At 45.1% G+C, this 23,559-nt stretch overlaps 1 protein-coding gene across 1 annotated transcript in view; it reads right to left on the bottom strand.

Annotated features, from left to right (window-relative positions):
- PRRG4 (proline rich and Gla domain 4) overlaps nt 1–17,920 on the bottom strand; it is a 58,872-nt gene extending 40,952 nt beyond the window's left edge. Inside the window, exon 1 of the mRNA XM_088470487.1 lies at nt 17,696–17,920. Within this exon, the coding sequence (XP_088326613.1) occupies nt 17,696–17,736 (41 nt within the window). The 5' untranslated portion in view covers nt 17,737–17,920. The remainder of the gene's footprint in view (nt 1–17,695) is intronic.
- Between the last annotated feature and the right edge of the window lie 5,639 nt (nt 17,921–23,559).

Here is a 23,559-nt window from a genome sequence, read left to right as displayed (position 1 = left end):
TATTTCCTGTGGTTCCAGTCAGTGGCATCCCTCCCTGCGATGTCACCTGGTGCGGGGTGAGATGCTGTGTGCGCAGCGCCACCTCGTGTCACCAAAAAGGGTGCATGTCCACGTGGGAAGGGGATGTGGTCATGCTGGAAGGGGCCCCTCAGTGTCAGGTGCCAAGTGCTGCACTTAATGCTACAGTGCAGCCCCCAGAAGCCAGTGTCTTGTGCATGCACAGCGCCGATGCCCGTCCGCCGGTGGTACTGAACAATCCACAGTCGGATCGCCATAACCATCAACACATGCACTCACTGCAGCCCCGAGAAGCCATGTAGGGCTGTCTGATAGGCAGAGCAGTGGCCTCCACTGGAAGCTGCTCTCTGCTAATCGCAGCTCGGACTGGTAGCCCCAGGGGGAGGAGACACTTGTGTGCATGACTGGCAGGTGGTGCTTCCAATGGGAAGCCACTTCCAGTCACAGTGTAGCCAGTGCAGAAACATCCATCCATCCCCAGCGGGATAAAGAGGATTTAAAAACTTATGAGCCAGTACTCAGTAATTTTTTTAAAAAAACTAGAGAGAGCTGAGGAGGAAGTAATTAGAATAAAAGAGAAAAAAATTTCTAAGGGATAAATTAGATTACGAAAATAATAAAATCAAAAATTGGAGCCGCACCAAAAATAACATGAATAATTATAATCAGTATAGAAATGGTAAACAACCATATAGAGAATGGAATAAAGTTCCAAAGAAATCATATACACAAAAAACAAGATACAGTCCCATCGTCAGACAGGGGCTACCACTTAAAAATAGATTCACTACACTTGAGAGATTTGACTCCAACAGTGATAGTAATTTTTTATCCCCTACTCCCACTCCATACCAACGGCAAACGGAAAAAAGAATTATGTTCAGGGAACAATCGAGAATAGCATCACCCTTAAAAAGAAGACACACAGAGGAAGAAGAGCAGGCTGTAGAAAGAGAGTCAAAAAGAAAGAACCTCTACAGACAATAACAGACCCTACTACACAGGAAATATTCAATATCTCTGACCATCATCTTTCTAAGGCAGAGACATCCGTACTTAGTAAAGGTCTTAGTTTTGCACCGATACAAAAAAGCAATAGGTTACAAACATTTATTGACTTAAACAAATGTTCTCAGAAAATTAACACTGAAAGACATTTTGTCAAAAGAGACGCAGCTATTATATCCAATTATAAAAACTCTTCCAAATCAGGCCTCAAACCAGTTTCCAAGTTCTATCCTATAGAACAGGGGTGGGGAACCTTTTTTCTGCCGAGGGCCATTTTGATTTTTAGAAAATCATTCGGGGGCCATACAAAATTATTAACTTAAAATTTGCCTCCTATATTTGGTTGAAAACGTTATTAACTCACCCTTAATGCGATGGCTGTAAGTAACTGCTTCTCTTTGGTATGTTGCCAGGCAGAGTCTGGAGGGGCAGTCCCTATGGATGTGTGGAAAGGCAGCCCTGGGGTCCTCTCAGTCCTAACCAGCCTGATGACAGCACTGACTGTACACACCCCCTGCTGTGCCACCACTGCCTGCTTGCCCGCACTGTTAGGGAGAGACCCTGCATGCCCCTGCACTAACCAGCTCAATGGCAGCCATATGACAGCCCTTATTCCCCCCCTTGTGCGCTGCCTGCCTGTCACCGCTGATGGGGAGAGAGCCCTGCATGCCACTCAATGACAGCCCTGACACCCTGATCCCCCCCTGTGCTACCTGCCGCTGCTGATAGGGAGAGAGCCCCTGCACTAATCCGCCCAATGACAGCCCTGACACCCTCCACCGCTATGCTACCTCCCGCCGCTGATAGCCGATGACAGCCCTGACACACACACTCTGTCCCTGCTGTGCTACCTGCCGCCACTGATAGCACAGCAGGGGGAAGGGGTGTGGTGTGTCAGGGCTGTCATTGGCTACCAGCTGCCGATGACAATCCTGACATCCCCTCTCCCCCACCACGCTACCTGCCGGCGATGACAATCCTGACATCCCAGCTCTCTCGTTGCGCTACCTGCCGCTGCTGACAGCCGCTACACTACGCTGATTCTGCTGCTGCTGACAGCCGGCCAGGCCGGATGATTTCACCTTGCGGGCCGTATACAGCCCGCGGGCCGGAGGTTCCCCACCCCTGCTATAGAATCTAAAAGCAGTAATATATCAGTGTTATATGATATGACTAAAAGAGATCTAATAGACAATCAAGTAAATTTACCTTTACAGGACAATGACAATTTGGTACTCAAGCAAGCAGATAAGGGAGGTGGTCTGGTTATAATGAATAAAACAGATTATACTAAAGAAGCTGTCTGGCTCTTAGGAGATCTAAATTCATACAAGCCCCTCACCAAAGACCCCACAGAAGTGTTAGTGAAAGGTTTACATAAAAACACTATCACAAAAGACGAGTACCAGTATCTCATGCAGTGATCGCGGTGAGTGACAAAATATGTGGGTCCCAGGGACCCTCCACTTTAAAAAAATGATGTCCTTCCTGAACGTTTCTGGGTCCCATCATAATTTATGCTTTAGAGCTCCCTATATAACTCTCAGACCTCCCATAACCTCTTACAAATGATGCCACACAGCCATGCCCAACCTTTACACATTATGCCGCACATTAATGCCCTTTACACATTATGCCACGCAGTAATGCCCAGTCTTTACAATTTTGCCACACAGCCATGTCCGATCTTTAAACATTAGGCCCCACATTAATGCCACGCAGTAATGCTCCTTACAAATGATGCCACACAGCCATCCCCGGCCTTTACATATTATGCTGCACATTAATGCCCTTTAGTCCTCCTATGCATTGCCCCCAGTAGTAATCCCCCTTTGCATTACCCCTAGTAGTCATCACCCCTATGCATTACCCCTAGTAGTAATACCCCCCTATGAATTGCCCCCAGTAGTCATACCCCCTCTACAGTGCCCCGTAGTAAACCCCCCTCTGCAGTGCCCCCAGTAGTAATCCCTCCTCTGCAGTGCCCCCAGTAGTAATCCCCATCTGCAGTGCCCCCAGTAGTAGTCCCCCCTCTGCAGTGCCCCCAGTAGTAATCCCCCCTCTGCAGTGCCCCCAGTTGCAATCGCCCCTCTGCAGTGCCCACAATAATTGACCCCCTATGCATTGCCTAAACTTTTTGACCTTTAGTGACCTGGGCCTAATGCCCAGGTTACTCACGTATTTGTGGGGCAAATACCTTCATTTGGGCCTAATACCCCCTATGTAGCCTGGGCCTTGTGCCCACCTATATACCAACAGGCCTATTGCCTGAATTTATGCCACGGGCCTAGTGCCTGACAACCCTGGTGGTCTAATGAGGGGTAAATAATGGTGGCCCAAGGCCGCCTACCCGCATGGTGGAAGAGGCTGCGGAGGGGATCTTCGACAGCTCTTTTTCTTCCCACCCCCGCAGTCATCTTCGGTCCTCAGCTTCATACTTCTGCCACTGGCCCGTCCTGGCCAGCGGTGCCGCCTCTTCTTTTCTTCCCTCTTGATCACGCCGTCTTCTGGCCTCTTGTGCGGCCGCCTGAACTGTTGCCGCGCCGCTCTGCTCTTCAGGAGGTCTTCTCTCCTCCTCTCCGCCATCAGTACTGAAGTATCCCGCATAGCCACGTCTAATTCAAGACGCCGTGAGTGGGCGGGGCTATGACATGGCGAGCCGCGATTGGCTTGTCGCATCTGCCTCCTATTGGCTACTGGACTGCAAGCCGTGTTTGGCTCGTGGCCAGTGCCAAACAACTGCCACCGACCGCCGCTACTTGGCTTCCGGGCTGCGAGCTCCGCTTAGCTCGCACCGGGAGCCAAGCTACTCCCGCCGCCACTGGTGGAAGGGACCAGGTGGTCCCTTCACCAGGTACCCGCCGCAGTGGCTTACCCAGCGCTGGGAACAAACACACTGTCCCAGCGCCAGGCACGGACGCTGTGCCGATGCTGGGATCAGACACTTGATCCCAGCACGGCTTTCCACAGCAGCAGACAATGAGAGTCTGATTGACTCTCATTTGCTGCTCTAACAGACAGCGTTGTGTCTGTTACTGCAGGGGGACGTGCTGTGCTGCAGCCAGCTGTCTGGGATTGGCTACAGCACAGCGCGTCTCCGGGGACCCGGTAACTTTAAAAAGTGGGTCCCCAGTTCCCGACATCGGGTAAAATACAAGCTATAGCGCTTATTGCGAACACTGTCATGATGTCCAATCCAGTCACCCCAATATTCTACCACTTACTTAAAATCCATAAGGATATAAAAAATCCACCAGGCTAACCCATTATTGCGGAGATTGACTCTTTGACCTCACACACATCAGAATATGTCAACATTTTTCTTAATAAGTATGTGAAGGAACTTCTCTCTTATCTGAAGGACACAACTAGTCTTCTGAACATTTTACAAGAAATAAGCAGGGATAATAGTTATATGTGGGCAACAATAGATGTCCAATCCTTGTATACCTGTATACAACACTCTAGGGGTGTCGCAGCATGTAAATATTTCTTAGACCTTGATTCATCCATAGATGCAAACCATAAACAGTTTATATGTGACCTGGTTTTATTCATTTTAACACATAATTACTTTAAAAAAAAATTTAGATCAGTTTTAACTACAACATTGCGGTACCGCTATGGGCATTATATTTGCACTCAGCTACACAAATCTTTTTATGGGTAATTGGTAATCAGAGTATATTTACAATAATAATACATTCAAAAATAATATCCACCTCTATAGAAGAAATATAGATAACATTATTATTATCTGGAAGGGAAATTAACAGGATTTTACTAAGTTTATGGATTTTATCATAATTTAAAATGTACTTCCAACTTACAAAAACAGAAATTTAGTTTTTGGATGTTGTCCTTGAAGGGACCCCCAATGGCATATCCACCAAAACATACATTAAGGCCTGTATTCAATTGTTTTCGCACCTGCGATACTTTTTCACATGCCAGACTTTACGTTGACATCGCCAGTTTTGCATGCAAAAAAGTATCGTGCGTGCTCCCGCTATTTGCCATATTCAATTACAAAGGACACGAAAACGCGTCCTGCCGAAACTCTAACAGGCAAAAAGTGTAGGCAGAATTGGGGGAATCAGCCTGACACCCCCAAACGGTGCACTAACATTGTGGATCAATCTAGATGACCCCGATTAGCCCTACTGAAGCTATTTAGAGTACGAAAGTGCTGTCAATAGCTCCAAAATAGCGGCTTTGCAGTACTGGTGAAGAATAGCATTAAGCAGTTTTTTTTGGTGAAATTAAGTAGTTCTGTCAAATTTGGGGTACATGAAAATGGGTGCAAGCATAGTTAAAAATCGCTAAAGTCAAGTGTTAAGTTGCGCAAAAAACACACCTTCAGCAAGCAACTGCAATAAAAAACACCTCCCCCATACTTGCAGACCCCCACCAAAAGTCTATTTCGCTAGTTTTTGCATTTGTACCCCACTTTGTACTTTTTTTGCCACCATTTTCAAAGGGCTTTTTTGGGATGTTCCTCTTTTTTTTGCATTTTTTTTAACGCAATTATCCTTTAGGGGGCTGTCCAAAGGGTGCAGAGTGGTTTCCGCACCTTTGCACCCCAAAACCGCAATTCTGCACTTTTTTCCGCCAGGTATTCATAGGCGAATACTTTTTCACCTATTACATTGCATTGACTTTTAACATAAGTGAAAAGTCTTTGCAATTGAATACGGCAAATTGTTTCCACCTGGCAAAAAGACGCAGTCGGCGATACTCTTTTGCCGATCACTGCTTTTCGCACCTAATTGAATAAATGTATTTAATTTGTATCTAATACAGGGATAGTGTTTATACACTAAGCAGAAGCCATGGCAGGACTTATAAGCATATGGGGTATGGGGTTGAGTAGGTTTGGAAGCCAGCCAATGATGACAGGGGAGCAGGGAGAAAGTTTTGGAAGCAGCATGAGCCAGCTGAGCAGGGGCTCGTGCTCAGAGCGGGAAGGAGAGAGGGTGTGGCCTCTCAGGAAGGACTATATAAGGAGGGAGATCTGGCAATATCAGCAGACTGCTGTTCCCCCACGAGAGCTCACACTAGGGACTTGCCAGCACTGCCTAGTCTTAAGGTGCGTACACACTGTGCGATCAGGAAAGATAGTACGATTACGACATTGTAATCGTACAGTCGTTCCTGATCCCCTGTAGTGTCTGCACTGAACTATCAGTCGTTCAGTGCAGGCACACTCCATCATTCCTGAACATGGCCAATCCGTCGTTATCGGCAGATTGGCCTGCATGTTCAGGCGTTGGACAATGTCGGAAACAACCAGCGGGCGCTCGCATCGCTGATCGTTTCCTACATTTTAGTGCACGATTTGTGCACGATTAGTGAGCGATTGCATGATTATGATGTCGCAGTGGCATAACTAGGGTATTTGAAGCCCAGGGCAAATTTGAAAATGGAGCCCCCCCCCCACACTATGTGCACGCGCCGCAGGCGCATAAATAAATGGGCGTGGTCACAAGGGGAGTGGCCACTAAAAATGGGGCGTGGCAACATGACACACCCCTTTCTTGTCACTGGGAACATTTCTTTCCATTTGCACCTTAATGCAGTGCCCCTTATACAGTCCCCCTTATGCAGGCCCCCAGTAGTACCCCTTATATAATGCCCCCAGTAGTGGTCCCTCTTATGCAGACCCCCAGTAGTGCCCCTTATACAGTACCCGGAGTAGTGGTCCCCTTTATGCAGCCCCCAATTAGTTCCCCTTATACAGGCCCCCAGTAGTGATCCCCCATATGCAGTGCCCCTTAAACAGCTCCCCCTGTAGTGGTCCCCCTTATGCAGCCCGCCATTAGTTCTCCTTATACAGTGCCCCCAGTAGTGATCCCCCATATGCAGTGCCCTTTATACAGTGCCCCCAGGAGTGATCCCCCCTTATGCAGGCCCCCAGTAGTTATCTCCCCTATGCAGTGCCCCCTGTAGTGGTTCTCTCTTTTCAGTGCCCCCTGTAGTGGTTCTTCCTTTTCAGTGCCCCCTGTAGTGGTCCCCCCTGTGCAGTGCCCCCAGTAGTAAGCCCCTTATATAGTGTCCCAGTAGGAGTCCCCCCTGTGCAGTGCCCCCAGTAGTAAGCCCCTTATATAGTGCCCCAGTAGGAGTCCCCTTTGATGCAGTGCCCCCAGAAGTAGTCCCACCCCAGTAGTGGTCCCCAGTAGTGGCCACCCAATGCAGTGCCCCCAGTAGTAGTCCCCCCTATACAGTGCCCTTTATATAGTGGCCGGCCCAGTAGGAGTCCCCCTTGATGCAGTGCCCCTGTAGTAGTCCCCAGTAGTGGTCCCCCCAATAGTAGTCCCCAGTAGTGGCCCCCTCCCAATGCAGTGCCCCCAGTAGTATCCCCCCTAGTAGTAGTCCCCAGTAGTGGTGGTCCCCCACCCGAAGCAGTGCCCCCAGTTGTAGTCCCCTCCTTAGTAATAGTCCCCCCTCCCGATAATTATACACGGAAATTAAACAATAAATAAAAGAAAACTCCTTACCTGAATCCACGCTCTCGCCGCCGCCGCCTGCACGTCAGTTCTCCCCGGCTGGCGTGCTCTGCATTATTGGAGAGAGTCATGACGTCTCTCCCATTACCCACTGCAGGAGCCGGAAGGGAGCCGGCTCTTGCAGTGGGCGCTGCGGCTGCAGCAGTCAATGAGAGTCTATCTGACTCTCATTGGCTGCTGTTTAACACACACATCGCCGCCAGCGCTGACGGTGATGTGTGTGCAGCAACAGGTAATGAGAGTCTGTCTGACTCTCATTGGCTACTGATTCACACACACATCGCTGCCGTTCGGCGGTGATGTGTGTGCAGTAGCAGCAGCAGCCAATGAGAGTCGTCTGACTCTCATTGGCTGCTGGTTAATACACACATCACCGCCAGCGCTGGCGGCGATGTGCGTGTTATGCACAGCCTGAGCCCGCCTGCCACCCTCCTCCTGGTGCTATTGGGCGGGAAGGGGCTCAGCTGTGCAGCACAGGACCGGCGCTGGGAAGCCCAGCGCCAGTCCTGTGTAAATGTTTAGTGCTGACTGCACTCACTGCGGTCAGCACTACACTGGCTAACTAGGGAGGGCCGGTACCATGGGGGGGCCCACACCGCCAGTCCCACGGCGCCCAGGGCACGTGCCCCGCTCGCCCTGCCCTAGTTACGCCACTGCGATGTCGTAATCGTGCAATAGCTCAGTAATATCGCCCAGTGTGTACGCACCTTAAGAGAGGTTGTGGCAGTAGCTGGGAGCCCTGGATGATTGAGGCCAGGGTGGGCTGTACCTATGGGAAGTGGCAGTGAGCAGCACTGGTCGGAGATTCAGTGTTGCTGTCACTGAGTCTCAGGAGAGGGCGCAGCATCAGAGGTGGGCTGATCTGGAAGTCCTGGCTCCCATCCAAGTGACAGGCAGAGCGAGGGAGAGAGAGAGAGCTCCAGCTACGGGGATGTGGCTTAAGGCTGTCATTCCCCTGGTAACAGGCTAAGCGTTTGTGTGCACACAAAGCCTGCCCCAGCGGTGTCTGGCTGGAGCTGACACTGAACACTGACAGGTGATTGATGACCCTGTCCCCTTCCCTGCAAGGCAACGTTATCTGGCAGCTGTGAGCAACTTAACTCCTGCACCAACACACTGAGGGCTAATTATTAAGCAGTTAGCTCTGTACATTAACTAGCTGTAAGCCAAAGAGGGGAATTTACCCCTTAGGTACTCAGGGCCGGATTAAGGCTTGTGGGGGCCCCAGGGCAACTAAGTTGCGGGGGCCCCCTTCAAGCCACACAGAGCTGAGCCCAGCCCAGCCATGCCCCCAGCAGCAGTCCTCCCTCAACAGTAGTCCCCCCAGGAGTACCCCTAGTAGTAATCCCCCTCTATGCTGTGTCCCCCAGTAGTGGTTCCAGCAGTGTGCAGTGCACCCAGTAGTATCCCCAGCAGTGCCCCTAGTAGTACCCCCAGCAGAGTCCCTAGTAGTAGTCCAATCCCGCCCAGCAGTGCCCCTAGTAGTACCCCCAGCAGTGTCCCTAGTAGTAGTCCAATCCCGCCCAGCAGTGCCCCTAGTAGTACCCCCAGCAATGTCCTTAGTAGTAGTCCTTCCCCCCACAGCAGTGCCCCTAGTAGTAGTCCTTTCCCCCCCACAGCAGTGCCCCTAGTAGTACCCCCAGCAATGTCCCTAGTAGTAGTCCGATCCCCCCCAGCAGTGCCCCTAGTAGTAGTCCTTTCCCCCCCACAGCAGTGCCCCTAGTAGTACTCCCAGCAGTGTCACTAGTAGTAGTTTGATCCCCCCCAGCAGTGCCGATAGTAGCAGTCCACTCCCACTCCACAGCAGTGCCCCTACTAGTAGTCCTTCCACCCCCCCCAGCAGTGCCCTTAGGAGTAGTTGTCCCCACCCCCAGACACACACGCAGAAGAAAAAAAAAAATCTCCACTTACCGTAATCCGCGCTCCGGCATCTGGTCCTCCGTCAGGTGTCCTCCCAGCCCGGCCCGCTCTGCATGATGGGAGAGACGTCATCGTCTCTCCCATCAGCCACTGCGGGAGCCTGGAAGATGGAGGCTCTGGCAGTGGGCCGCAGTGCAGCAGCCGATGAGAGTCTGTGTGACTCTCATCGGCTGCTAAAGCCTAAAACAAACACACAGCTGCCGCCGGCGCCGGCGGCTGTGTGTTTGTGCTGTGTAGTGCGGACGGCACTTATGTGCCGTCCACACTACCGCCCTGCCCCAAGCTGATGCAGCAGCACTGAATGTGCTGCTGCATGCAGTAGTGTGGGGGCCCTCTGTGTGTGGGGGCCCAGGGACGACCGCCCCTGTCGCCCCCCCCTTAGATCCGGCCATGTAGGTACTGAACAGATACACTACTATAAAGGGAGTCTAAACAATATACCCTTCTATTCAGCATAGTGCTAAGGAGGAAGTCGGGGGAGCAATATTGTCAACTAATAAAATGAAGGACTTGAAAGGTGTAGAGAACAGGCAACATAACACCCAGGACGGCCTTTATATACCTATAAGCCAAACACAAGTGCATCAGCTGCAGTATAAGTCTCAGCAGCCAATGAGACCTGTAATATCATAAGGCTGGTGTTGGGAAATAGTAACTAAGTCCATATACATAACGTCCTGCTCTGGCTTCTGCCTTATGAACTAGCAGTAAAGTATTAACCCCTACAGCTTTGAAAGAACCCCTAAGTCAAAGTCCACTATAATTTATATGAACAACACGCTTCAGGCCCACGGATACAATTTAAAGGAACTTATATCTCTATCCACATATTAACCGGAGGTCAAGATAGCTACTATTAAACTTCAACTAACAAACTTTTCTCAAAGCCAGATGACCTAGGGACTTACTTGGACTTTTCACTCTAAGGACATAAGTCTATTTGATGGCAATATAGGATAAAGTATAAAAGTATAGGTTCCATCTACTAGTTAATAACAATTGTATTAATTAAAGTGTATTGTGTAATGCATTGTATTGAGTGACCTTTACGTGTAATATATGAGAACTAACTACATTTGCTTAGGATGAAGAGAGGAAAACATATCTATGTATTTGTGAAGTTTATTTACCAGGAGGAGTGTCGGTAGGGATCCAGAGCTGACCGGATCCGTGAACAAAGAGAAGTTGGTCTAAGTAATAAAGTGTAATATTATGTATTTGTGATCATACACGTAATAGAACTAAATAACACCACAAACCCTAGTAATATACGATTACACTGTACATAAAAGGAACAGGAACAGTATAGTTTATCGGCTTACCCAAGCAAGCCAATCTAAGAATATTACCAATTAATTCAGCTTGGGTGGAGGCACTAATTGACAACCTTAACATAACCCAGAAACAAGGGTTACATACACTACGAAAGTGGGCATACTAAAAGTTGGAAAGACAAAGGGCCTGATTCAGACCCTGACGCTATGCTGCGCTCGCATTGAGCGATTTTTCGCAATCTGCACATGCGTATGAGTTGCAATGCGCGTTTGCGAACCTCTCATTGCGATGGGAAAGTGCTCGCCCATAGCCCGCAGTCGGGCCGCTATTTTGAGTGACAGAAAATGCCGTTTATGGGTGGTAACAGGGGAAGGTACTTGAAAACAGGGGTGTTGATGTGCGAATGCAGGCGTGCCCGACCGTCAGAACGGCGTTTAATGGATGTGCATAATTAGCAAAGTAGCGTAATTACACACGTGACTGGGTTGTATTTTAGCCTGAACTGCTCGCAATGTTGTGGTGGGAAAAGGCTACCACAAGCGCTGCGAGCAGCTCCGACGGCTCTCGATGTTTCCGATCAATCCTACAACTGCCGGAGATGACGTGTGTTTTGCGAGTGGCAAAGGGGCGTCTTTATACAGGTGCGAACGCATAGTGCAGCTGCTCGCTATTACTTAGTGGGCGGCTTTACGCGACGCAGTGTGAGCACATTATTTAAATAGCCGGCCCCTTTTAGCCAGCGAGCGGACGCAAATAGTGTGAATCAAGCCCAATATCCCTTACTCCCAGTTCCACTGCATTAAAACGAAACTGCAGCACTAAAGAAGTTTGCTCTAAACAGTTGGATATATATGCGGAAAGGTTTAAAGGACGTGGTTACCCTGAAACACTGATCTCAGAAGCAATCTCTAAAACGGAAACTTTAAAAAGGGAAGAACTTTTGAAAATACAAAACCAGGCCCAAAAAAGATGAGATGGTATCTTTTATTACACAGTTTAGCAATGAAGAGAAAATAATCCGACTGGTTTTAAATAAACATTGGGGGATCCTTAAGATAGACCCCATCCTGTTAAATATCTTACCGAACAAACCTACCATTATCTTCAAAAAAGCCAGAAATCTTAAAGATATCCTGGCCCCTAGCATGCTTAAACAAGTAGCACCGATCAGGAAAGACATTTTTAAATGCCTAGGGGCTTACAAATGTGGACATTGCAATATGTGCAAATACCTACATCCTAAAAGAAGAGTATTTTCTAACTTTGACGGCTCCAAAACATTCAATATGAAACACTTTATCAACTGTAATACATGCCCCCTTATATATGTATTAGAATGCCTTTGCGGCTTAAAATACGTAGGAAAAAACAAAAGAAACCTCAAATTCAGGATTCAAGAGCATGTTGGAAACATTAAGAATAAAATCGAGAGCTATTCTGTCTCCAGACATTTTAAAACACACCATAACGCTAACCCTGAAATTGTACTATTCAGATGTATTGAACATGTAAAACTGGGACCTAGAGGAGGTGACCTAGCCACCAGATTGTCCCAGCGAGAGATGTTCTGGATTTTTGAACTCAATACTCTCCCACCTCATGGTTTAAATGACAGTTATGAAATTGCCCCCTTCTTGTGATTACTGGTTTTTAAGATGTTTTTAAGTTATATCTTTTAGTCTGTTCTTAGGTCCTTTTATGGTTCTTAAAATATATTATTCTCTGTGTAGTCTGCTCATATCTCCTTTAAATACTTCTTTTAAAAAGATTATTTTTTAAAGATCTCTTTTAAAGATGTTTTTTAAAGGGTTTTCTCTTTTATGATGCTTTATCTCTGAACTATTTATTAGCACCATTTTTAATTAATACTATACTGTATGCTGACATTGTTTTAATATAATCTTCATGTTAGCACTTTTATTTGACATATTCCCTGATTTTTAGCCAATTTATGAGTATATTTGTTTTTATGGAGATCTAAATAGTTTGTTTAGTTCAACATTCTTACTTTATTTTATTTTATTTTATATTGTATCCATATACATCTTGTAACCTTTTCTATGTTATGCTTTTGCTGCAGCTATTTCTATTATTATTATATCTGAATACGGCTGTCCACAGTGTACTAATATAGTGTATTCAAGAAAATGTCTGCCGCCGGACCCTGCGGCGTGCCTTATACGACCAATAAAATGGCCGCTGTCCTCTGGAGTTTATAGACAATCAACACCATCTCATTTCAACGCCCATAAGGGTTTGTTTACTTCTGGCCAAAGGTGGAGTATTCAGCAAACATGCCCCCACACACTGCGGAGGTCTCTTTTTCCCAACAAACACTCTCCAATACTTGGGGCCAGTGGTATCATCATGGTGCAAAAGCGACCAGCGGCAGATGCCACAAGACGGCCGCCACTTACTACACATGTACGGCATTAGCCGCAAGGCATTATGGGATACCATAGACATCATAAACATGGCCACCGCGCTACTGCACATGCGCAAAACAGCGATAGCGCCAAATTGGATTTAGCCCATTACTGCTATTAGTGCACTATATAAGGGGCACCCACAGAGACCCAACACTACCCCTGAGGAAGTCCAGCAGGACGAAACACGTTGGTACCCTTATACCAGCCTCATCTAGAACACTGGCTACATGCAGATAAGCACTTTTTTTTCCATTTGATTTAATTATTGTATTTTGTTCCTATATTCCATATCCCTGTGTTATGTTGTAATAAATCCCATTTTGGAAAATCACCACTGATGATGGATCATTTCTGCTTGGTTTAAAGCTTATAACATACCCATATGAAAGTTGCTGGGGTTACTAAGGGATACTGGAGGAGCTATAAGGAACTTCCAATTAAATGCTGTTATTCAAGTGCTATCTGGTAGGCATATTATGCTTAATAGCGCCACATATCTGTTACAAGAAGTACTGCACTATAGGATCTTTCCCTCCACTTACAGTTTGCTAAATATCAAGAACCCCGGGTCCATCTCATCCATTGACCTCCTTGTGTGGAATTTCAGATAAGCTTAAAAGATTTTTCATTTGGTACGCACATTCACTTTGGAGCATGTACACCCCCATTATTTAACTTACTACACTATTAGGCGCATTTTTTTTCAACCCCCCCCCCCTTTTTCAGATCACAATAATCCGGCTGCCATATGGAAACATTGAAAGACTGCGGCCGCCATCACTGAAAGGATTAGTGTACTGTACAGAACTTACAATTCCACATCTTACTTCCCACTTTTGCACCAAAAATGTCTGGGACAATAACCTGTGCGCTGTCCTACAACCACCGTCTTCTGTCTATATATATATATATATATATATATATATATATATATATATATATATATACAGTCAGGTGCATAAATATTGGGACATTGACAGAATTTTCATATTTTGGCCTCTATTCACCACCACAATGGCTTTGAAATGAAACAAACAATATGTGCTTTAACTGCAGACTTTCAGATTTAATTTGAGGGTAATTACATCCAAATCAGGTGAACGGTGTAGGAATTACAACGGTTTCTATATGTGCCTCCCACTTTTTAAGGGGCCAAAAGTAATGGGACAAACTAAACAATCCTAAATCTAACTTTCACTTTTTAATACTTTGTTGCAAATCCTTTGCAGGCAATTACAGCCTGAAGTCTGGAACGCATAGACATCACCAGATGCTGGGTTTCATCCCTGGTGATGCTCTGCCAGGCCTCTACTGCAAATGTCTTCAGTTCCTGCTTGTTCTTGGGGCATTTTCCCTTCAGTTTTGTCTTCATCAAGTGATATGCATGCTCAATCAGATTCAGGTCAGGGGATTGACTTGGCCATTGCATAACATTCCACTTTTTAGCCTTAAAAAACTCTTTGGTTGCTTTTGCAGTATGCTTCAGGTCATTGTCCATCTGCACTGTGAAGCATCGTCCAATGAGTTCTGAAGCATTTGACTGAATATGAGCATATAATATTGCCCGAAACACTTCAGAATTCATTCTGCTGCTTTTGTCAGCAATCACATCATCACTAAATACAAGGGAACCTGTTCCATTGGCAGTCATACATGCCCACGCCATGACACTACCACCACCATGCTTCACTGTTGAGGTAGTATGTTTTGGATCATGAGCAGTTCCTTTCCTTCTCCATACTCTTCTCTTCTCATCACTCTGGTACAAGTTGATCTTTGTCTCATCTGTCCATAGGATGTTGCTCCAGAACTGTAATGGTTTTTTTAGATGTTGTTTGGCAAACTCTAATCTGGTCTTCCTGTTTTTGTGGCTCACCAATGGTTTACATCTTGTGGTGAACCCTCTATATTCACTCTTGTGAAGTCTTCTCTTGATTGTTGACTTTGACACATATACACCTACCTCCTGGAGAGTGTTCTTGATTTGGCCAACTGTTGTGAAGGGGTTTTTCTTCACCAGGGAAATAATTCTTCTGTCATCCACCACAGTTGTTTTCCGTGGTCTTCCGGGTCTTTTGGTGTTGCTGAGCTCTCCAGTGCATTCTTTCTTTTTAAGAATGTTCCAAACAGTTGATTTGGCCACACCTAATGTTTTTGCTATCTCTCTGATTGGTTTGTTTTGTTTGTTCAGCCTAATGATGGCTTGCTTCACTAATAGTGACAGCTCTTTGGATCTCACATTGAGAGTCGACAGCAACTGATTCCATATGCAAATGTCACACCTAGAATCGACTCCAGACCTTTTACCTGCTTAATTGATAATGAAATAACGAGGGAATAGCCCACACTTGTCCATGAAATAGCTTTTGAGTTGATAGTCCCATTACTTTTGGCCCCTTAAAAAGTGGGAGGCACATATAGAAACCGTTGTAATTCCTACACCGTTCACCTGATTTGGATGTAATCACCCTCAAATTAAATCTGAAAGTCTGCAGTTAAAGCACATCTTGTTTGTTTCATTTCAAAGCCATTGTGGTGGTGAATAGAGGCCAAAATATGAAAATTCTGTCAATGTCCCAATATTTATGCACCTGACTGTATATCTATATAATAGTTGTGTGTGTGTGTGTGTGTGTGTTTACAACTCATTTTCTCCATATGTTTAATGCTATATACTGGGAATTTGAAGGTGGAGCTGGCAACCGCATAGCACTTTGCTTCACCACTGGCATACACCAGGGTACATATTACTGACACCATCCATTGGTTGCTGGTATAATTAACCATCCACAGTTTTGCACATTAGCTATATAAAATGAGTTTAAATAAAGCAGATGAGCACTATAATATGCACTTTCAGGAAGGATGGACAGGAAAAATTCTATATAAAAAAAATCAATGTATGTGTTTGGGGTCTGTGGCTCACTTTATACATTTCTCAGGGTCACTAGTTTTCTCACACGTCAGTTTACAGAAGCCATAAAGAGCTCAACAAGCATGTTCTGTCTGAAAAACCCGGGGAGGTAAAAACACCACTCATTAATGGGACTTACTTTTACTTCAGTTACACACCTTGTAGCAATGCATTATGGGTAAGCAAGAGAAAATTGAGCAATACAACCAAATGCTGGACATGAACCAACAATTGTAACACAATACCATCTCATTCACTGTGCACAACTCATCTAGAGTCATTTTTGAAACACGACAGTTACGACTTGATTGGTTGGATCTTTATATCTCTCCAAGGCTTAGTACATAGTCCCCAAAGTACCAACCAATCAGCTCCTAACTATCACTTTACAAGCTGTCTTTGAAAAATGACAGTTAGGAGCTGATTGGTTGGCACTTTATCTCCATCCACTTTATCTTTCTCCAAGGCTTAGTACATAGGGCCTGATTCAGTAAGGATCGCTATTGTGATCCCAGTAGCGATTACGCACGCAGTCTGACTGCGAAGATATGCTAATGATTGCAATCGCAATGCCATACGCAGCCTAACATAAGGAGGCTCACCTTACACACATCCGTAATACTTAGCAAAACTGCAAAACCATCGGTAACACTGAGTACCATCGCAGCCTCACGTACACTTGCACAAGGTCTGACCTTACTCAGGAATTGTTAACCTCATCGCACGCAGTGATTGCCCAAGCTGCGTATGGCATTGCAGTGGCCAATTTATGCACTCCCCTGCAACGGAGTTCATACGCACTGGCACGCCTGCGTTTCACCGACCACCCCCCAGTCACCACCCCCAAATGGTACTTCCTGTCAATCACTCTGCGATGGGTCTACGTAGTCAGTGCGATCGCAGTCCCTATTGTAGGGGATGGTTCGATCACGTGCATTGCGATGTTACGCATGCGCAGAATGCAACATTCGTCCAATTGCGTGCGTAATCACAATAGCGTTCCTTGCTGAATCAGGCCCATAGATTGCTGGGTATACTGAGGTGTAGTAATAAGTGCATTCACACATGTATGTTACAAGTGGCTGGCTGATGAGACATATGAGCTCCCAAAGGTAACCAGACTGCTGTCCTCCAGCTGTGGTGCCACAGGTATAGACATGTCCAGGTAATCAGAGGACATGCTGGTACCTGTAGTCTCACAGCAGCTGCAGAGTCACCTGTCGCCTGCAGATAATCAAAAGGTCTAAGCAGCCACAAGATATCTTCCTCTGCTCACCATCTAGGATATTAATAGTAGTTCAGACATAATATAATAATGAGCACTGAAATCTCACCATTACAGATAATACAAATGATACATTAAGGAAACGATAGTTTAACCCACACGTTACTATGTGTATAATGTCCTGGAAGTAACCGAATTGTCTTCCAATTATTTTAGCTCCAAATAACAGCAGAAAAAGCCTCACTGCAATTATATACATTCTATAAACACTGGTTAATAATAATGAACCAAATAAAAATGTACAGATATTTTGAGATAAATGCGGATTCCATTAGGTCATTTTGGGCACCAGTGACAGACATCACATATCTTACAATACAGAAAATATGAATGAACTTACCTTAAAGTTGGAGCCAGGTAACCATTGTTGAATAGATTCATCAGTACCTGAAATCCTGTGGTCTGATGAGTAGTGCACAGTCCTTGGGTCTGATATTTCAGTTCCTGAGCAGGAAAGAAAGTCCCAGTAAGAACACTGCACTATAGATTGTAGAGATCAGCAGTGCATGCTTAGGTCTGGCGTCTGTATACGTGACGCTGTTATAGAGCCTGTGTGATTAAGGCTATGTAGACTCCTATTTACATTAAACACCAGGAAGCCCAGATGCAGATAGTACAGGCAGGTGACTCCTCCTGCAAGAGGTGGGGATGCATGTAAGCTAGTACAGGGCCAGGCACCTGTCTTGTCTTGAATGTGAACTACAGCTGAGTCACAGGAAAGGTATTTATCTCATAGGATCAGGACAGGCACTTCTGGTTTGATGGTATTATTACTAATGATGACTATATTAAGAACAATAACCTCATATTTGAAGAACAAAACAAATTAATAAATCAATTATGATGTTGTCCAGGTCACAGTAAGAGTCAATCTCTGAACATTTGAGCACACACTGCCTACGAGAGAGCTTATATAACCAGCAATACAGGACAAGGAGGGTGTTCAAAGTGGAAACAGACTTTCGGGTATATCACCCTCCAATGTAGTCAGTATCTTTAACTTCTTTGAAACCGGAGGTGATTTTCATCTCTATGATCAGTCATGGGGGTATATTTACTAAAGTGCGGGTTATTAGAAGTGGAGTTGTTGCCCATAGCAACCAATCAGATTCAAGCTTTTATCTTCTAAAAGGTGCTAGATAAATGATGAGTAGTTTTACAGTGTTTTCATATCTATAATAACATAGAAGGCTTATTCTGCTAATGCATCCATTCCTAGGACAGTTATACTCTCTGTACAATAGCCAACATGACCCGACCATTAGCCATGAGCACAACAAATTCATAGCATATTACAGCTCCCCAAACTGGGCATGACCAGAATAGTATACTGGGGTACATGTATGGGGATGATCAGAATAGTGTATTGGGGTAAATGTATGGGGATGATCAGAATAGTGTATTGGGGTAAATGTATGGAGATGATCAGAATAGTATATTGGGGTAAATGTATGGGCATGGTCAGAATAGTATATTGGGGTAAGTGTATGGGGATGATCAGAATAGTATATTGGGGTAAATGTATGGGGATGATCAGAATAGTATATTGGGGTAAGTGTCTGGGGAGCAGAATAGTATATTGGGGTAAATGTATGGGGATGGTCAGAATAGTATATTAGTGTAAGTGTATGGGGCTCAGAATAGTATATTGGGGTAAATGTATGGGTATGATCAGAATAGTATATTGGGGTAAATGTATGGGCATGATCAGAATAGTATATTGGGGTAAATGTATGGGCATGATCAGAATAGTATATTGGGGTAAATGTATGGGGATGATCAGAATAGTATATTGGGGTAAGTGTATGGGGATGATCAGAATATTATATTGGGGTAAGTGTATGGGGATGATCAGAATAGTGTATTGGGGTAAATGTATGGGGATGATCAGAATAGTATATTGGGGTAAATGTATGGGGATGATCAGAATAGTATATTGGGGTAAATGTATGGGGATGATCAGAATAGTATATTGGGGTAAATGTATGGAGATGATTAGAATAGAATATTGGGGTAAATGTATGGGCATGGTCAGAATAGAATATTGGGGTAACTGTATGGGGATGATCAGAATATTATATTGGGGTAAGTGTATGGGGATGATCAGAATAGTATATTGGGGTAAATGTATGGGGATGATCAGAATAGTATATTGGGGTAAATGTATGGGGATGATCAGAATATTATATTGGGGTAAGTGTATGGGGATGATCAGAATAGTATATTGGGGTAAATGTATGGGGATGATCAGAATAGTATATTGGGGTAAATGTATGGGGATGATCAGAATAGTATATTGGGGTAAATGTATGGGGATGATCAGAATAGTATATTGGGGTAAATGTATGGAGATGATTAGAATAGTATATTGGGGTAAATGTATAGGTAAGATCAGAATAATCAGAATAGTATATTGGGGTAAATGTATGGGGATGCTCAGAATAGTATATTGGGGTAAATGTATGGAGATGCTCAGAATAGTACATTGGGGTAAATGTATGGGGAGGATCAGAATAGTATATTGGGGTAAATGTATGGAGATGACCAGAATAGTATATTGGGGCAAATGTATGGAGATGACCAGAATAGTATATTGAGGTAAATGTATGGCATGATCAGAATAGTATATTGTGGTAAATGTATGGGCATGATCAGAATAGTATATTGGAGTAACTGTATGGAAATTATCAGAATAGTATATTGGGGTAAGTGTGTGGGGATGATCAGAATAGTATATTGTGGTAAATGTATGGGCATGATCAGAATTGTATATTGGGGTAAATGTATGGGCATGATCAGAATAGTATATTGGGGTAAATGTATGGGCATGATCAGAATAGTATATTGGGGTAAATGTATGGGGATGATCAGAATAGTATATTGGGGTAAGTGTATGGGGATGATCAGAATAGTATATTGGGGTAAGTGTATGGGGATGGTCAGAATAGTGTATTGGGGTAAGTGTATGGGGATGATCAGAATAGTATATTGGGGTAAATATATGGGGATGATCAGAATAGTATATTGGGGTAAATGTATGGGGATGATCAGAATAGTATATTGGGGTAAGTGTATGGGGATGATCAGAATAGTATATTGGGGTAAGTGTATGGGGATGGTCAGAATAGTGTATTGGGGTAAGTGTATGGGGATGATCAGAATAGTATATTGGGGTAAATATATGGGGATGATCAGAATAGTATATTGGGGTAAGTGTATGGGGATGATCAGAATAGTATATTGGGGTAAGTGTATGGGGATGATCAGAATAGTATATTGGGGTAAATGTATGGGGATGATCAGAATAGTATATTGGGGTAAATGTATGGGGATGATCAGAATAGTATATTTTGGTAAATGTATGGGGATGATCAGAATAGTATATTGGGGTAAATGTATGGGGATGATCAGAATAGTGTATTGGGGTAAATGTATGGGGATGATCAGAATAGTATATTGGGGTAAATATCACCCACCAATGTAGTATACATGTTTTGTACACAATAATAATCACCCCACCTTAACCCCTTCACAACTGAGATAGACAAATCATACTCTATGTATTTAGTACAACAGGAAATTAATACAAAATGTTGTCACCTCTTTCTTTCAAGTCTCGCTAGCTACAAACATGCACTCAAAATAACTTTTCATTAAAGCCTACCAGCCCTCCTGATCTTCACTTACCTCTCCGGGATTGATCTACTATTCTTCCCAGTTCATCCTCCTACTGTTCGCCCTCCCATTAGTATGTAAGCTGTCATGTCCTTTCCTTGCAGCCGTGGCAGCCTTTTTTCATCTTTATGCTAATGCTAATGCTAGAATCCTCTTGTATACGCTGAAGATACATGGGTCTGCATGTGGAAGCCTATACTGCCTACTAATTGTATGTTCGCAGCCATCAACATAAATATGGTCTTGGGCTTACCCCATGCTAGGTCTAAAAGATCCATCTGTACCAGGCATCGCATCTCCATCCACACGCTACGATAGAGCATAAATCAGCTTACAAGCCCACGATACTCTCATGAATCGCATAGGCAAACACAGGAATGGGTTCCGGTTGCCAGGAAACCCCCTTCCTTAGCCCACATCATAATGCCCACAATTGAAATAGCATATAATACAAAAGTTGCATGTTTTTAAGATGCCCTCATTGTCACAAATGAAATCATTAGCTTGACCTGTTGGTCTTTTAAAATGTGTCAGTCAGTAATGAATATACTTGTGCACCAACTAAGAGATCTGAAAAACATGCACTGTTAGGGGTGCACTGATATAGAACATCTATAGGGTCAATTATTAATACTATATAATAATACACTATCCAGTACATAAGGAGACCAATCTGTACATATATGTCCAGGGCAGTGCTAGGTTCTTTTTCTGCCCCTCCAGATTCTCAAACCTGCTCAAATGATCTGCAATGGAGGCCACATCTGAAATAAAAACATTTAGCTCAGACAGGATGGTCCTACTTTCTTATAGAATGGCTTACTGTTATTGCTGGTCCTGTATATGTCAGAATTATTACATATTGTACACTACTGTATACTGTACTTCGTATGCCGTATATTATAGCTGCTTAAGTGATGATTATGCCCTCTTCATGGACTGGCCACACTTGCTTTAAAATCAAGCATTTGGAAACCCCTCTCTAGAAATCCTGCGTTTGCCACTGAATCGGACCTCTAGTGTGCGTCCATTAGACTGGCTGATGCACGATTCCCATCCACCTGCTTTCTCGAAGTGTGTCAGCCAGTCTAACAAGACGGCATTTTTCTTGCAGTGTCATAACTAATCATAGAATCCTGTTAGTGTCATACACAGGCCCGCCAAGAGCCGCTCCTGCTCCGGGCAAAAATGAGGGCGTGGCCTAATTAAGGGAGGCATGGCCACGCCTACTTAGGTTAAAAAAAAAAATTTTGCAGGTGGGTGCAGTGAGCCCCCTCAGCCCAGCGCATAACCAGTGGGGGGCGCGATCAGCTTGATCGCTTTCCCCCCACAAGCATAGGAGACTGCTGTGGTTGCTTCTTAGCAGCCGTGAGCAGTCTCCCAGTGCAGCCCTGCGCACAGCAGTGTGTGCTGGGCCAGGGGCAGAACTATGGGAGACAATGGAGGCGCTTGCCGCCAAGCTCCAGCTCCGAAGGGGCACCTCTTCCATTGTCCACAATATATTCACCCCACTTAGGGCTGTAACTATGTACTTGGAGTGTACCGTCACGGCTGCCTAATACATGGCACTCCTTCCTTAGATAGATAGATAGATAGATAGATAGATAGATAGATAGATAGATAGATAGATATGCAACATATTTATCTTCCTTTTTTGGGGGGGGGGCACCAAATTATAACTGAGCTGCTGTGATGTAAGAGGGGGGGAGCAGTGCCGGACCCAGGCCCCCACCGGACCCCTCCAGCAAGCCCGGGTCCGGGTAATAGTACCCGCCCCCGCCCCCTCTCGGCGCCCCTGGTCATACAGCGTATAGCAGGGCAATCACAGATTAAATCATAAACTAATTTATATCTGACTTCCCTCTCCTCTACCGATGGCCATCTCACAACCACAGCCCTCTCCTCTACCTCCATCTCCTCTCTAGCCCACTCCTGCCAGCCTCCATAACAAAGTTTCCAAAAATAAAACTCAACCTAACTAACAAAGGCCCTCATTCAGAGCCACTCGCTAGCGGCAGTACGCTCGTTCCGAGCGATGTTCGCACATCTGCGCATGCGTACGGTTTTTAGTACGCATGCGCGAACCAGTCAGTGCGGCCGAAAATCGTTGGTACGCAATATAGCGAGGGCCTGCTATTTTGAGTGACAGAATGAGGCGTATGTGGGTGGTAACAGGGGAAGGTGCTTGAAAACGGGGAGTGGAGATCCGAACGCAGGCGTGCTTAAAGGTCAAAACGGGCGTTTTAAGGGAGTGCATAATTAATACAGCAGCGTCATTGCCCACGTCACTTGGTTTTTTTTAACTCAGAACTGCTCGCAAAATAGCGGTTGAAAACACCAACCACAAGAATAGCGAACAGTTCATACGCTGTACGATGTACTCGATTAATCTAATAAATAGCGGACATGACGTATGGTGCGTGCGGCCAGGGGGCGTTTTTATAAAAAAAACGAGCGTATGTTTTGCTCGCTCGTTCAGACTTAGAGGTGGGAACAGACTGCAATTTGCGAACGGATCATTTGAATAGC

Source organism: Taudactylus pleione, unplaced genomic scaffold (genome assembly GCF_031769625.1).
Source record: "Taudactylus pleione unplaced genomic scaffold, aTauple2 ptg000100l, whole genome shotgun sequence".
In the NCBI taxonomy this organism is placed as follows: domain Eukaryota; kingdom Metazoa; phylum Chordata; class Amphibia; order Anura; family Myobatrachidae; genus Taudactylus; species Taudactylus pleione.
Note: the sequence above shows the minus strand (reverse complement) of the source record. Positions and strands in the feature narration are given on the sequence as shown.